Below are 17,015 nucleotides of genomic sequence, written 5' to 3' on the forward strand. Positions count from 1 at the left end.
TAATGGATTTAATTATTGTTGTTTGCATTAAGATTGAAGCTTTAAAATTGAAAAATATCAAGACTAAAAATGATCAAATTGAAGAACATGGCTAACAATAGAATTTAATGAAATGGATTAAAAACTATTGTTCGGTAAGGACTAAAATTTTAGGATTTGAAAAGTAAAGGGACTAAAATTGATCAATTTAAAAAGTATAAGGATTAAAATTAATTAAATTAAATTATAATTTGAACTGTCTTTTAATATTTTAACGTCATAATAGTAAAACAGAATTTTTAAAACTGATCCAGATCAGGTTTCAAACATTGAAGAATCCCAAGTCCAGCTAAAATCAGTAGCTGAAATGTAATTTTCCTATTTTGGATTCTTGATAAATTATAATTTGAAACCACCTTCCTCTACCCACACAAACACTAGTACATTGAAGATGAAGTCCAAAAATATCAACAGTTAATCAAAAATCAAGTCATACCCGAGAAAAAGGTTTGCCCTTTGTTATGATACTTGTTATTACCTGCCTAAAACTCGAATGAGACTTGAATGGGTTTGGGTCAAATGTCATTGAGCTCGCAGATTGAACTTGCATGATAATGGGTGTTCGCAGGAGGGATACTTATATTCTCTTGTAAAGTCACACATGAAATCGCGCATGAGACTACCTAAACACGTGTTAATTCTAGAGTAGGATACGTGTTAATATGCATGGAACCTACTTAATATGGCATATCAGTGAAGAGTATCTATATCATATAAATAGAGAAGCCTCACTATTTAGGAGAGACACAAAAATACTCAACAACCTTAAACATCACCATTATTATCAAATTACAAGTGTTAATACATAAGTTAAAAATACCATCATCACAGATACATCGAACATCAACCATCACACAAACTGATACATAAGGACCAAATTAAATTATAAATAAAATGGGGGAAAGGATGCCATTGAACAAACAACATAAGTAAGTGGGTTAAAAAAAAAAAAAAAGAGGGGTGGAAGAGAGAGTGTATTAAAAGGGAAGACAAAGCTTAAAACCAAAACCCAAAGAAAAGAAATAAAAATAGGAAGGGTCCTCGAGTTTCACAGGATATATATTCCCCATCCACCATCGACTGTCGGATCATCTGTTCCTTTCTTTCTTGATGTCAACAACTCATCCAGTACTCTTTCATTGTCTTCCCCTTTTCTATAAAGATATATTATCCTCTTTTTATCCGTAAAAAATAAAATACGATTGCAGATGTTGAAATTTCGAACTTCAATTTTATATATCGTTTTCCGAAACTCGAGTTGAAAAAACAAGCCCTGGAATCCAGTAAAAAGTAGTGAAAACATGTTAACAAAAAGTGGGTGTTTAGCTTTTCTTTCTTCTTTAATCACATTATTTTATTTTACTAATAAAAAAGAAGAAGTGAACTTTACTTATATTTTTCTTGAACAAGCCATGCAAGTATTTATGGTGATGAATGATGCTGGAAACCTGGTTTTGAAACTTGGGCTGCTTTCAATTTAGAACCTTTTTGGCTTCAAGTTCTCACACATTATCTATTTGTTCTTGAATTATGAATGAGGAGCAGCTATAAAGGGAAAGTTTAGAAATTCTTTTAGGGGTTGAAATTTAATTATAATTTTTCATAGGTCAAAATATAAATTTATTATGTATTAATTTGTAATTTCACCATTTTGTAGGGACTGGATAGAATTTTCTTTTTCATTTTAGGGTGCTAAATATTAAATTATAGATTTTTTTTTAATTTATAAGACGACTAATCTATTTAAAAGAGTTATATTCACCTCGAATTGAATTATTAAAATTTAGAGTGATCAAAGTATAATTTCATCATATATTAACTCGATGAATTCATTATTTAACAAAATTAAATAGAAATCTTTTCATTTTTAAGGGCTATAATACAATTTCACCATTGGTTTCATCATTCATGAAAGGACTAAAAGGCAATTTTTCATATTTTAGAGTTCCATGTCGTTGTCTGCCTCCTTTATTCACCCCTGGGAGCTATGTTATTCAAGTTAATTTGAGCCATGAATAAACACGAATATATTCATGTTAAAGTAGACAAAAAATTGAGGGAAAATGAAAAAGATTGGGGTAAGTGAAAGAATTAGGAAAATGTCAAACAAATACTTTGGTCCCTAGTCCTCTCATCAAACCATTTCTTTTACATTATCATATTAAAAAGAACAAACATTAGTGTAAGGGTTGGTCCCCCAACTGGAATAACTTCCATAATTGTCCCAATTTTTTTATATTTGGAACCATACGAAATAGTTTACAAAATTATATAATTCTTTCAGAAATTATTTTATACATCATCTATGGTTCTTTTCTAATTATTTAATAATATTTTAGTAATTTTTTCCATGTCATTGACACATAATTTTGATAATTTTTTTACCGTGAATCCTGAACTCCGATCTCAAACCTTGAATTCCAAATTTGAACCGGGTTTAGGGTTCGGATTTAGGATTTGAGATTCAAGGTCAGAGTTTTGAGTTTGGGTAAAAAAAATAATCAAAATTATGTGTCAATAATATGAAAAAAATTATTAAAATATCATTAAATAATTAAAAATAGACCATAAATGATGTGATGGAAGAGAATGAATTGTATGAAACTGTGATTCCACGTCATCCTTATCCATTTCCGATGGGAGAATGACAAATTAGATTTTTCCTACTGATTTTCAGATTTTTCCTCCTGAAAAATTTAAATCCAACTAAAAATGCCAAAAATTAGAAGGAAATCTGATTTGTTATTCTCTCATTAAAAAAGATTAAAGATGACATAGAATCACAGTTTCATATAATCATTTCTCGTGATGGAAAATGTCCATAAAATAATTTTTAATTCCTTACCCTATATTTAATTTAATTCTTTTACTGAATACTTGTCCTACCAGGCGGTTATTTTTCTTGCTTATAAAAAGTGGAATGAGCTCTCTTTCTTTCCAAACCCTCAAAAAAAACTTCGCATTAAAAAAAATATACGGCAATGAGCTTCATTGATAATGAAGAAGATGATGAATATATTGACATGGAAATCACTTCATTTTCCAATTATTTCACAAATTCAAGGAATTCAAGGGAATTTGAATTCCAAATGTCTTCAATTTCCATTGAAAAGGAACCCACAAGTTCCCCAGCTGATGAACTTTTTTACAATGGGAAGCTTCTTCCCCTTCATCTTCCTCCACAGCTGCTTCAATTTTCGGGTTCCGGTTCGGGTTATGGTGACTTCAACAATGGTGTGGTTGAAGAATTGTATGGCACACCATTAACCACTACTGTTACGACACCGACTTCAACGAGCACTCCGTTTGAATCCTGCAATATCTCGCCTTGTGACTCGTGTTATGTTAGTGGAGAGCTGAACCCGGATGAGTACTCGTCGACGTCGTTGTTCTACGAGTACTCGACCGAGACGGAAGTTAGTCGATGTTTCGATGAGAACCCGAAGAAGTCTTGGACTAAAAAACTCAAGCTCAGCTCAAAGTTGAAGGCTTCGAGAGCTTACCTCAAAGCCTTGTTTGGAAAATCAGGTTGCACGGATGAATCATCCGCCGCGGCTAAAGATGGCAATCAAACTACGGTTTCGAAACCGAAAAGGCGAAACAATGCGGACAAAGGGAAGCTAGTTGACAATAGCGACGGTAATGGTAATAGTAATCGTCATAGGAGATCGTTATCGACGACGGCTACGAAAGGTTATTCTTTGACGAACAAGTCTTCCACTTCTTCATCCTCATCATCTTCTTCTTCTTCAAACTCGAATGGCTCAAACGGTTTTCCGTACCTGCAGTTTCTTAAACGAAGCAGCAGCGTTAATACGGAAATCGAGAATCCAATTCAAGGAGCCATTGCACATTGCAAACGATCTCAAGCTCAAAAGATGATGGCCTCAACTAAGATTGTAGGTGAAGTTGGGTATTATTCTTTGTCAGCTTCTAACATTCCTGTTTTCGAAGAACAAGACAGGCCAGATCATTGCAGGGGCTAAAAAAATTGATAATTTATGTTATTCGGATTCAGGTATATGTTAAATACGAATATTTTTTAAAGAAAAATGAAGAATCGGAGTAAGGATAAAAATAACAGAATGTAGATTTTTGTTATTACTTTTGAAGTATAACAAGGTTTGATGCAAAATTGTCTTGTAATATGTTAGAACATAAATTGTCTATGGAAGTTCCTTTCAAGATGATGGAGTGAATTTCTTTAAAATGTACCAATACATTTCTTCTTTAATTATAAAACTCGAATCTAACGTTTTACTTTAAAAATATCGAACACTTTATTACTCGATTCAACTGAAGTTTACATTAAACTTAATGCAACCATCAATTACCATATTTGACTAAGAAATTTGAGCTTCTCATAATCCAACTACTTGAAATTAAGTAAATTTTGTATCACTACCGTACTCACCGTTACTTGCAACATCATTAAATATATTATTCAAATGGGTGGTACAACTTTTGCATCAGCTAAACATGGGTCCAGGATTTCAGGGCGTATCCACAAATCCCAGATTGTGCATATAATAAGTTCCTCAGTTTCAAAAAATTTTGACATTAAATGACACAATCACAATCAAAATGCTGCCATCAATTTTTCATATGCACTCATTTTTCTTTTATATAAAGCGACCTTGCATTTTTTTTTTTTGATATTTTATCTTTCCTATATATTCAAGCATTAGTTGAAATTTATGATCATCATTTATCAAATTGCTAAACTTGAACCTAAACCTTGAACTTTAAACTCTGAGTTCAAGGTTTCGAGTTTTGGGTTTAGGGTTCGAGTTTTGAGTTTGGGGTTCTGGGTTTATGGTTTAGTATTTGAGATTCAAGATTCGGGTCTCGGATTCTTGGTTTAAGGTTCAAGGTTCGAGATTTTGTGTTCTGGGTTTTGGATAAAAAATTTCCAAAATTATGTGTCAATGACATAGAAAAAATTACTAAAATATCATTAAATATTTGAAAAAGGACCATGAATGATGTGGTGAGAAGGATCCATAAAATAATTTCTCCCTTTTATTAGATTTTTTGGTATTTTTAAAATAAAAAAAGTACTCATGTGGCCAATTTAAAACCGCATGAAAGCCATGTAAGAAAAAAACATATTGACTTTCACTCTACTTCTCTAAAATAGTATTGAAAATTTTACAATCTCATATTTAGAATCGAAAACTCTACAATCACATATCTAACATTTTTTTTTACTTATTTGACTTTTAATCCATGTAATGTTAGTCCTATGATGATGTATTGAACTTGAATTATTAAACCAAAAGATTAAAAGAATAAATTTTCATAATAAAAATAAAAGATTAAATTTTAAATGTGCGGAGAATTTAAAGATTGAGAGCATAATTAGACTCTAATAAAAATATAGATAAATCTTAGCTTTCACTTCCCATTAATTGTAAAAGCCGCCATCAAAGATGGTTAAATAAATAACTAAGTCGAATTATTATTAATCGAATTAATTGAAAATTTAAAATATTTAATAGTTAATTAAATTAATTTTTTGTGAAAATAATCAATTAAACTCAACTATGTAAGAGTTTTTGAGTTTAGTTTTGTTATTTCTTAGATTTTCTTTTAATATTTTTTCTTTGGCCTACTACCATATACAATTTAGACTTAAGTTTTCTTTAGTCAATACAACTTATGTATAATATATTTATTATTAATAATTTCAATTAAGTGACTAATTCCATTAATTAACTTCTTTTGAACTAGAGGTAAAAATTTAGGCTAGTTTGCTAGGCCTGGGCCCGACCCAAAAACTGGGCATAAAATTTTGTCCAAGTCTCAACCCAGATAAAAAAGTTAAAACCTGAGCTTGGCCTGACCTAGCCTGCTCATATTAATTTTTTATATTATATTATTCTTTTACATAATTTTTAAATATACAATACCTCAAAAATATTAAAAACATTAAAATAAATATTTTCGAAAAAATTGATAATAAATTTTAAAAAATATGTATACTTAAATAATACTAAGATAGATGCAACTTAACAAGAAAATGTCTCTAAAATAATAACAAAATTAACATTAAAACAAGTGTTGTATAGTATCCAATAGAGGTGCTCATGGGCCGGGCTGGGCCGGGCCCAGAAAAAATTTTGGCCCGCGTCCTAGACTCGGGCCAGGCCCGACCCGAAATATGGGCCTAAATTTGTGTCCAGGCCCGGCCCGGGAAAAAATTTCTAAGCTCGAGTCTGGTCCGGCCCAGCCCATTTTTTAATAAACACCAAAAAATTATTTTAAAAATAAAAAATAAAAAAGTATTTTAAAAATATTTTAAAATTAAAAAAACAAAAAATATATTTATTATATTCGGGCCGGGCCGGGCCCGGGGCCAAAAAAGTGGTGCACGAGTCCCGGCCGGTTTTTTTGCCCAAACCCATATTTCGGGCGGCCGTTCTGCCCGGCCCATGAGCACCTCTAGTATCCAAACAATAACAACAAAATAGTAGCAATATAATAGTGAAATGGTAGCAAAATAAGGAGAAAACAGCAAGAAAATATCATTAAAATAACAAAAATAATAGCAGCTTTTTTTTGGCATTTAGTGAATTTCGGCCGAGCTGGGATCGGGTAAAAAATGTCTTACCTGAGGCCCGACTGTTTTTAAAATGGGCCTTATTTTTGGCCCAAGCCCATTATTGGACTTATATTTTTACCCAAACTCTCCCATTTTTTGAGCGGACCTTTGGATCGAGCCAAATGACTCAACTCATGAACAGACCTATTTTAAATTAAATTAATTGATAATAAAAATTTAACGAAAATTAATTAAATAAATTAAATCGATTTTAACTAAATTTTGCACACTCGTAATTGTAATGATTTCCCTCAAGCTGAACCATATAAAATAATGCAAAAAGGCAGTCAATAAATTAGGCAAAGCTAAGCCAATTTTTAATTGAGTTGCAACCAATCATCAGATAATAAAACTAATGTTGAGTGATTTAAAAAAGGCTTAAAATGGTTTTGCCTCTTTAGATTAATAAAGAGACACTTGTGAGAATTAAATAAATGTTGAAAATTACAACATGTTGTTCTTCTAGAGACTTAAAAACTAATAATAATAAAAGACAATGAAGAATAAAAAATGGAAAGTGAAAAATCTTCAAAGTGCAGACAAAACAGCCTTTCAGGTGGTCTGCTTTTCTGTTTTCTTAGTGGGTTTTATCAAACCTTAAACTAATGTAAAAATAAAAAAGGCAAATTTTGATGCTGTTAAGCACTAAGGGATGTTTGACAAACATGTTCTTAAAATTATTTATGTCACATATTTTGAACATGAATATACAAATATAGCTTTTAAAGATTCTTTATATTTATAATTTTTTAAAATATATTAAAAAAATATACGTTATATTATTGTTTTGTTACGGAGTGGTCACTCTACCGTTAAGCTCCGTTACCTCCTTAATAGCGGTCCTACGTAGTAGTCCAAATGAGTTTTAAATACCAACTTGGATGTCCTACGTGACGGTCCAAATTAAATTTATTTAATTAAAAACTTATTTTCATATCAACAATTGGACATCCAAGTTGGCATTTAAAACCCATTTGGACTACCACGTAGGAGTGTCGCTAGGGAGGTAACGGAGTTTAACGGTAGAGTGAACACTTCGTAATAAAATAATAACGTAAGTGACTAAAATATAACATTTCAAACATAAGCGACTAAAATGTAATCTTAGGCAAAAAAAGTGACTATTTTTATAGTTTACCCTTAAATTTATTAATATAATTATACATGTAAATTGTTAAATCAATTTGATATTTCTATTATATTGATCCACAAAATTTGACATACATGATCGGTGTTAATCAACTTAAATATGATGACCCGATTATAAAAATATTAATATTAATACAAATAATTATAAAAGTGTACAAAACTATTTTAATTTTATACTAGTGTACGTACATCTCCCTCGTGTATATTTATATACATATAAAATAGAAAGAAGGTATAGATGAAGGTTGCAAGGGAAAAAATTGTAGCCATTAAAATTGCTAACTTCAGACTTTCTATATGTTTTTTCTTTGAATTGCATAAATCAACTAGATTAAATTAGGTTAAAATATGTCATAAATCTTTGTATTTAAAAAATTTAGAATTTAGTCTATATGCTTTTACTTTTAAACATTAGTATTTTATTTTTAAATTTCAAAATTCAGGTCCAACTATTAACACTATTAAATAATAATAAAAATCAATATGATTTTGTAGTGGAGACGGGTGCTCTAGAAGAGACCCAAGAAATAACTATCGTTAAAACTCCAAAAGAGATTCAGGCACTAAGAATTAGAACTGAAAATAATGAAAATGAATAGATTTTAATATGAATTGTTATCGACAATGGTTTTGCATGTAATATTATTGTTGAAATAATGAAAGAAAATGAGAATCTTGAATATAAAATTGTCTAGAAATGTAGAAATAGTAATGACAAACCAAAATGGTGTAAAGCCGTTGAGGTACACATTGACAATCTTGCAAAAGAAAATAAGAAAATGAAGTTTTAAGATATAAATCATGACTTGTAATATAAGAGATTTCGTAAAGCCTTCGTATTGATTATGTAAAGATATAATAATCTGTTGTGGTTGATGTAATAACTTTTAGATTCCTTATTAGTTTGGAGTTCATGAAAAACTTAACATGCGTTTAATGGTTGTTGTTACTGCTTTTATATGAATCAAGATAGTGAAATTTTATTAAAATCCTTATAGGATTTAGAATGCTAGAAACATATAGAAATTCTCAAGAAATTGTTAAATGTGTTTGTATAAATATTTATTTGAATTGAAATTATTTGAACATATGCAGATTAACTCGACTCGGTGAATAATAGTTGAAAGAAGATTATAAAATGATCTAACATTCCCATATGTATTTTTTTATAGTAAGATCATAATTACAGTTTATTATGATTATTGTTAGAATTCTAAAGAGATTACAATATGATAAATTATTGAAAGAAGGGTTTGAGATAAAAGGATCTATTTTTATCTTGACTTACAGATTGAGCACTTAACATATGAAATATTCGTATATAAACCGACATATACCAATAAAGTCTTAAAAGAGATTCGATATTGATAAAATACATCCATTAAATACCTCCAATGGTTATAATATCTCTAATGTGAATAAAAACAGTTAATCACATCTTCAAGACAATGATAAAGAAATCTTCGATCCAGAAGCACCTATCTTAGTTGGTCTAAAAGTGCCATATTGTAGTGCTATAGAAGCATTGATCTATCTTTGCATTCTATTAAACATGTGACATTCTTTAGATAAAATGGTCCAACAAAAGTCGAAAAGATGATATATATTAAAGAAGATTTATCAAAATATATTTCTTCACAATTCTTTCTCAATCATTATTTTAGAAAATGATGATATAAATATTTAGTAAATATGTTCAAGTGATAATTTGAAAAGCTAGTATTCAGTATTGAAATGTATAAATTCTAAGATGTTATGTGATGTTATCGGAGAGGGTAAATACATATTGTACACTTTTTACCTTAATCGAGATTTTGTTCTATTGGATTTTCCTTGTAAAGTTTTCAATGAGACAATATGTTGTGTATTAAAGATATGTATACTTTTTTTTCTTCATCCCATGAGTTTTTTAGTAAAGTTTTAACGAGGCACATTATTTATTAATAGACATCCAAAAGCAGAGTGTTATAAATATTTTATTATAAAGTGAATGTTCATTAGAGTAAGAAGTTGGGTATACTTTAGAACTCTAATGTTCTTTAGGAGTAGAATTTTATTTCGTTCATACTTCTTATGTTTATAAATATAAACTCTGGAGAACTATTGTAGATACTAACTTAATGAATAAATGATACATTCCTCTTTGTTATCCGATCTCTTGTTCTTGTTACTTTTTTTTTTTAATTTTATAACAAAATTTGGCCTAATTCTTTTGGTTTTTTAATTAAAGTATCTATCTAGTACATTTTGAATGAACCGACCCCGTCATATCAGGGGCATAGCTAGGGGGGACTGGCAGGGGCCCCGTCTCCCCTAAAATTGAAAAAATTTCATTTAGGCCATATAAAATTTTTAAAATTTTAAATTAATAAAGATAAAATTGTGTTTTGTCCCCCTAAAAATGATAAAAAATGATTTAATATTTTAAAAATTATAAAGATATAAACTATTACAATGGTGAAATTGTATTTTTACTATCGTGAAAATTACAATTTAATTTCACCCTAAAAATTTTTCTAACTTTACCCCTACATCATGTCAACATGATTACAAATAAATTTATTATGGGATAAATGAAACACACCACAAAAATAATATGTGAAAATAAAATAATAGAAAGGTCAATATGAAATTTTACAATAATAAATAAAATGAACTCAAAACACAAATGGAATAATTTACAACTCACCCTAAAAATTACTCAAAAATTATTATATAGTTAACTTGCTCCTTTACTCTCTGTGCTCTATGGCTAATATGAAGTTCTAATGTTTTTAGGAATCGGATTAATGATTAAATCGATCAAATTATTAATTTTCGATTTAATTGATTCAATTATTATAAAATAAAAAATTAAAAATTCTAGAAAATTTATAAGAATTTTAAAAAAACTAATAAGCACAAATAAATAATAATAATAATAGAAAAAATAAGCATTAATTTTATAAATTATAACAAAATCAAATATTTAAACTAGCTTAAATTAAGATCAATAGTTTTTTACCTAAATCGACCAGTTTTTATCGATTTAATTGATTTTTTACTAATTTAATTCTTCTTCGATTTTTTACTAGTTAGACTATCAATTTCTAGTTAGGCTAATTTTTTATGGATTTAATTAATTTTTACTGTTTAATTCTTCTTCGATTTTATATACTAGTCGGACTATCAATTTCTAGTTGGATGTAATTTAGTTTTACAACCATACCTCTTAAAATATCAATGCTTGACATTTATGAGCAAATCTAGTTGCCCATAAATCTTTGACAATTTATAAGATTTATGTCTACCGTGAATTCAATTTAATATATTATATTGGGACATATTAAAAAGTACATAAATTTTCAAATAATATCTTTTTAAAAAACTTTATATTAAAAAATTGATGTGGTACACATGTGGATTGCCACATAGATGACACACCAATATTTAAATAATTTTAAAATATTAAAAATATTTTTATTTTTGTAATTTTATAATATTTTAAATTTAAAAATAGTTATTATAATTTTTGAATTTTTAAATTTTAAAATTAATTAAATATTGACGTGTCATCCATGTGTATATAACATCAGTAAAGTTAAAAAACGATAAATTTTCCACTCATTTTGAGGTGGTTTGAAAAAAAACAAATTTAAGGGCTAAAAAGGGCGAAAAACTAAATGAAGGATTAAAATGAATTTTTTATAAATTTAGAGGGACAAATAAATCATTAAATTTAAGAGATGTTAGTGACAAATGGCTATAATAAAGTTACAAGGTAAAATAGTGAACGTAATAAATGATAAAAGAGGGCCATTGCAGCTAACTCACATAGCCCACATTCAACTTTTGGATTTTAATTTGTTCGGCCTTAATAGTGGAAATTTTGTTTTAGTTTTTTTTAAAATAAAAAAATTTATAGTTTAATTTTTTAAATTTATAAAATTTTAAGTTAATATAATGATAAAATTATATTTTAATCCATTTTAAAATTTATATTTAATTTTGACCCAAAATTCTACATTCTAACTAGTTATAAAGTCCAAACTAGGGCGATAACGGTTCATTTTGGATCAATTTTGAAAAATAGTATTTTAGTATTTCAAAACTTAATCGAATATCGAAACTAACCAAACCAAATTTCATCGATTTGAATACTTTTAGTTCATCGGTTTTATTTTTGAAAAATATTATATAGTATTTTGAATTTTTTCACTAATTTTATGTCATAAAAATAAAAATTGCTACAAATTAAATAAAAATACAATTCAGTTTAGATCATATAATTATGATTTTTTTTTTAAATTTATGATCCGTAAATCGAATCAAATTGAATTAAATGAATCGGATCGAAACCGAATACTCCTATTTGAATCAATTGTTAATTTTTTTTCTCGATTTTCTTGCTTAGACCTATTCCAAACCCTAAAAACCCTAATGACTAGATTCATTAACCCAGCTATATTTTTCCAAGAAAGAAGTATTGGCAGTACATTTTAAAGGATACCTACCAATACAATCTTCCCACACATTAACATCATCCAAGTTCTTCATTACTTCCCAAACACAGTTATTGCACTTGAAACCAGCTCCAAGGCTTATCATCAATATTCTATCCCCTTTTTTTAGCCTTTTTTTAGCTTCCATGTAACTCAAAACATACCATAAGCCGGCAGCCGATGTGTTTCCGAATCGATGAAGCGCCATTCGAGTCGGTTCGAGGTCGTATTCATTTAGCCCTAAGCTTCGTCCCATTGCGTCGATCACCGCTCTTCCGCCAGGATGGATACAAAAATAGTCGATTCCGGATTTTAGGTTCAAACCGGATTCCGGACTCGATGTTTTGGACTTATTTCTCCAATAGGTTACCACTGAGTACCGAATGAGTTCCCTTAATGGCAACATTTTAGGTACTAAAACTCGAAGGTTCATCGATACCGCTTTAGCAGCAGCTTTCGGGAGGTTTTTGGTGAGGAAGAAACCGCAGTTGCCTTGATCGTCTTCGATTCGAGTGCAGCTACCATACGCTTCGTCGATCGAACCGACATGGGTTCGGACCAAGTGGTTCAGTTTCAAAATGGCTCGATGTTTAAGCCCTCTTTTGTTTGTTAAAAGCAAAGAACAACCCCCTATACGAAAAAGAATATTGGGGAGCATCATGGACCTTTCTTTGCCTACATACCAATTAGGGCTTAATGATTCCGAGCTCACAACAATGGCGAATTGGTTCTTATATGTTTGAAACAAATGGTTCACAAGATCAACAGCTATAAGACTCGCACTACAACCCATCCCCGACAAATTAAAAACCTTAACATCCTCCCTCATCTTGTACCTATTGATCACTCGAGCCGGTATCGACGGCACCGAAGAAATCATCGAGATGGTAACAACAAGTACATCGATTTCCGACGGCAAAACTCCAGTTTTAGCGAACAGCTTGTCGAGGGTACCGAAGACGATATCGTCGATCTCCGAAAGCGCATTGGAGAGATTCGGGGATTCTTCTCTGCCCGCGATGACGTTTCTTGGGCCGTAAGTTTCTTCCCCAATGCCTGCATTCACCATTGCTTGTAGCAGAAACTTGTACTCTCCGACACCCAGATTTTTGTTCCTCAAAACCAGGTTCCCACACGTTTCGGTGTCGAGTTTCATGTCGTCGGGTGCCTTGTAACACTCGTAAGCTACGATGTAACAGCTTTGGGTCCTCCATAACAGCTTGTAAATGAAGAAAACGAACATGAAATAAAGAAATACCAGAAATATTGTAATGAAAAGCTCCATTGATGAAGATAAAAAAGGGAAGAAAATTAATGGAACTTGTTTTCCTTTGGGGGGGCTGGTTCATTGTATATGAAAGGTTTTACCTGTATTTATAGTTGAAATTTGAATCTGGTTTTTGTGTAGAATTTGGTGTGGAAGTTGGAATTTTGAAAGTTGTAAAAACATATTCAACAACTTGCATGAAAATGGTGTATTAGAGCATTCAGTAGAGTTCAGTAGAGTAGGAGATTGCAGTTGCATAATAATTAATAGTGGCATGTGGAGTATGTCCAGCTGGAAAAAAGAAATTGGGTCTTTGGACTTCGGATGGAAATTAAAAACTGAAATTATTTCTAAAACCAGATTTAGTCCTAACCCAATTGACATCGATATTGTTATTAATACAGGAGGACGTAGGTTCAAGTGCCCTAAAGTGTATTATCCTCCCATTTAAGAATTAGGGAAGGATTATGTATAATTTTAAATATATATGTGGATTAAGTCTTAATTCGATTGGCATCGATATTATCATCAATACAGGAGGACATGGGTTTGAGTGCCCTGAAATGTATTATCCTCTAATTTACATAAATTATTTAATTTTTTATGAAAAAAATGAAATTTTATTTCTAAGTTCATCAAATGGATTTGACAACCAATAAATTTTTAAGGACATGTGATTAATAAATTAGCAATGTAATAATAAATAGCTACAATAAATTTTAAAATTTTCTGTTTGGGAAAGAAATTAAGGGTAAATTATATTAGTAGTGATTAACTAGTAGTAATTTTTTAGTTAATTAATTATGAAAAGTTTAAAAACCTGTTAGTAAATTTTTAAATTTATTCTTTTTGGTCCCCAAATGGTTAACGGTGGCAGTTTTAGAATTGACATAATAGTAAATTTAACCCTCATCATTTATACATTGCGTCAATTTAGTCCTAATTCTAAAAATTTAACCCTAAATACTTACCTATTATGTAATTTAGTCTTTTTGCAATATTTGCTTTCTTTCGACCATTTCACTTAAAAAGCTAAATAATAAATTTATCAGCTAAACTTTTTGAAAATATAAAAAAATGGAGACACTAAAAAATCCAAGATAATAATTTTGTCTTTTCTCATTCTTCTAAAATTAACTCTCACTGTCACAAAGAGAAGAAAAATTGAAAAAAGAAAAATAAAATTACACAATGTGCAAATATTGAGGATTATTTTATTTAGAATTAAGACTAAATTGACATAATTTATAAATTTTGAGGGTTAAAGTTGCTATTATGTCAATTTTAAAAGCGACAACTGTTAACCAGTTGGTGGCCAAAAAAAATTGAATAGTTAGATGACCATTTTATAACTTTTTATAGTTTGGTGACCAAAATGATACTTGTTAAGATTATTTAAGGAGATAAATATTAAAATTATACATGAACTTTGATCTAATGTGCACTTTGATACATGCAATTTGATTTTTGCAATTATGCACATTAAACTTTGATTTTGGTTCAAATGTATATATAAAACCTTGATTTTGATTCAATTGTATACGTTTAAAAATGAATACAAGAATTTATTTTATATCGGATAAGTATAATTATTCGTGTATGTAATATGTAAGCGTAAAATGATATTATATTGCTAATGGTGTTAGTTATTTATGAAAAATGAATCAGTCTAAATGCCATGTATAAAGTTACACAAAATTAATGTTCATGTATAACATTGCAAATTGAACCAAAGTTCATGTGTCGTTTTGAGATTTATCACATCATTTAAGTTATTAATTTAGTAATATTCTATATTAAATACAATAGTTAATAAATAATTAGATCAAATTTAATACATTAAAATAATAATTTTAAGAGATGTTGAATTACTAAACAAATATATTTATTATTTTGGCTTAAGGATGTAAAAAGTCTTCAAACATTAAAAAAAAAAATAATTAAGCCTTTCTTTTTTTTTTTTTGCACTCAGTTGAGCACTTGAACTTTCAAAATGCATCAAAAAGACCCTCAAACTTCTTCAAAAAAGCAATTAATCCCCTGCTTTTTTTACTCAATTGGGTACTTGAACTTTCAAAATGCATCAAAAAGACACTCAAAATTTTTCAAAAAAGTAATTAAGTCCATGTTCTTATTAAAATTTAGAAAAAAATATAAATAATAAATAATAAATTTTAGAAAATATTAAATTTTAATAAAAATATAAAAATTTAAAATTTATAAAAATCGTAAAAAATAAAAAAAATTATAAAATTTTATAGAAATTATAAAAAAATCGACAACCCCTAGTTTTTTCAATTAAAGTAATCATGTATCGCAACACAATGTGATATGTGACAAAAATGATAAAAATAAAATCAATAAAAGTTATAGAAAAATTGTAAAATGCTTCTTTTGGTAAGATAATTTTTATAATTTTTTACTGAAATTTATATTTTTTACATTTTGTATAATTTTCTTATGACTTTATAAAATTTTAAAATTTTTATATATTTTTATATATTTTTACTATTTTTATATATTTTTATATTTTAATAAATTGTTAATATTTGAATTTTTATTACAATTTAATAATATTTATAGCTTTTATTGATTTTAATTTTTATAATTTTAATAAAAGCAGGGCTTAATTGCTTTTTTTGAAAAGTTTGGGGTCTTTTTTATGCATTTTGAAAGTTCAAATACTCAATTGAGTGAAAAAAGAGAGTAGGGGATTAATTGCTTTTTTTGAAAATGTTTGAGAGCCTTTTTGATGCATTTTGAAAGTTCAAATACCCAAATGAGTGAAAAAAAAAAAAACCAGAGGCTTAATTGCTTTTTTTGAAAAAGTTTGAGGAATTTTTGCACCATTAAACCTATTATTTTTAAAACAGTAATAAATATATTTTATTAAAAGAGTTAATTGTACTAGATATCCCTAAACTATAACCCTCATTTTAAATTGGTCCCTAAACTTCAATACGTTTTAATTATATCCTCAAATTATTGATTTATATCAAGCCAAATCCTTTCGTTATTAAAATTGTTAAATGACACATTAAATCTTATATAGCTAAATTTAAATAAAAATAGAATGTTGTCGCATAACTTTTAAAAGTAAAAATAAAAATAAAGTAAAAGCTGAATAAAAAGAGTGAACAATAAAGCCTCCGTAAAAGCTTTGAAAACCTCAAAGCTACATTTTAAAAACATCAATTTTACATATTCATTTTTCTTAAAGTTTTTCATTTTAAATTATATAACATAAAGTTAAGATATAGTGTGTCATTTAATAGTTAAATTAACAATTTTAATAATGGAAGGACCTAATTAATATAACATCGATAGTTTGAGGATGTAATTAAAATGATGTGAAGTTTAGGGATCAATTTAAAATGAGGGTCATAATTTGGGGATGTTTGGTGCAATTAACTCTTATTAAAATGCATATAAAAATTAATTGATACTTTGATTATAATGGTAAAGTTAAATGTTT

The 17,015-nt window shown here is 28.6% G+C and overlaps 2 protein-coding genes across 2 annotated transcripts; one reads left to right on the forward strand and one right to left on the reverse strand.

Moving 5' to 3' along the window:
- Window positions 1-2,966: 2,966 nt before the first annotated feature.
- On the forward strand, window positions 2,967-4,276 carry LOC105778426 (probable membrane-associated kinase regulator 4). The gene has a single exon (XM_012602136.2). It carries the CDS (start codon window positions 3,021-3,023, stop codon window positions 4,023-4,025), a length of 1,005 nt encoding a protein of 334 aa, XP_012457590.1. The 5' UTR covers window positions 2,967-3,020; the 3' UTR covers window positions 4,026-4,276.
- Window positions 4,277-11,974: 7,698 nt separating this feature from the next.
- On the reverse strand, window positions 11,975-13,604 carry LOC105774963 (3-ketoacyl-CoA synthase 19). Its single transcript, XM_012597525.2, has one exon. It carries the CDS (start codon window positions 13,556-13,558, stop codon window positions 12,209-12,211), a length of 1,350 nt encoding a protein of 449 aa, XP_012452979.1. The 5' UTR covers window positions 13,559-13,604; the 3' UTR covers window positions 11,975-12,208.
- Window positions 13,605-17,015: the final 3,411 nt, after the last annotated feature.

This window comes from Gossypium raimondii, chromosome 10 (genome assembly GCF_025698545.1).
Source record: "Gossypium raimondii isolate GPD5lz chromosome 10, ASM2569854v1, whole genome shotgun sequence".
Taxonomy (NCBI): domain Eukaryota; kingdom Viridiplantae; phylum Streptophyta; class Magnoliopsida; order Malvales; family Malvaceae; genus Gossypium; species Gossypium raimondii.

Coding starts and splice junctions, on each gene's coding strand:
- LOC105778426 (XM_012602136.2), top strand. CDS start 3,021: ATGAGCTTCATTGATAATGAAGAAGATGATGAATATATTGACATGGAA.
- LOC105774963 (XM_012597525.2), bottom strand. CDS start 13,558: ATGGAGCTTTTCATTACAATATTTCTGGTATTTCTTTATTTCATGTTC.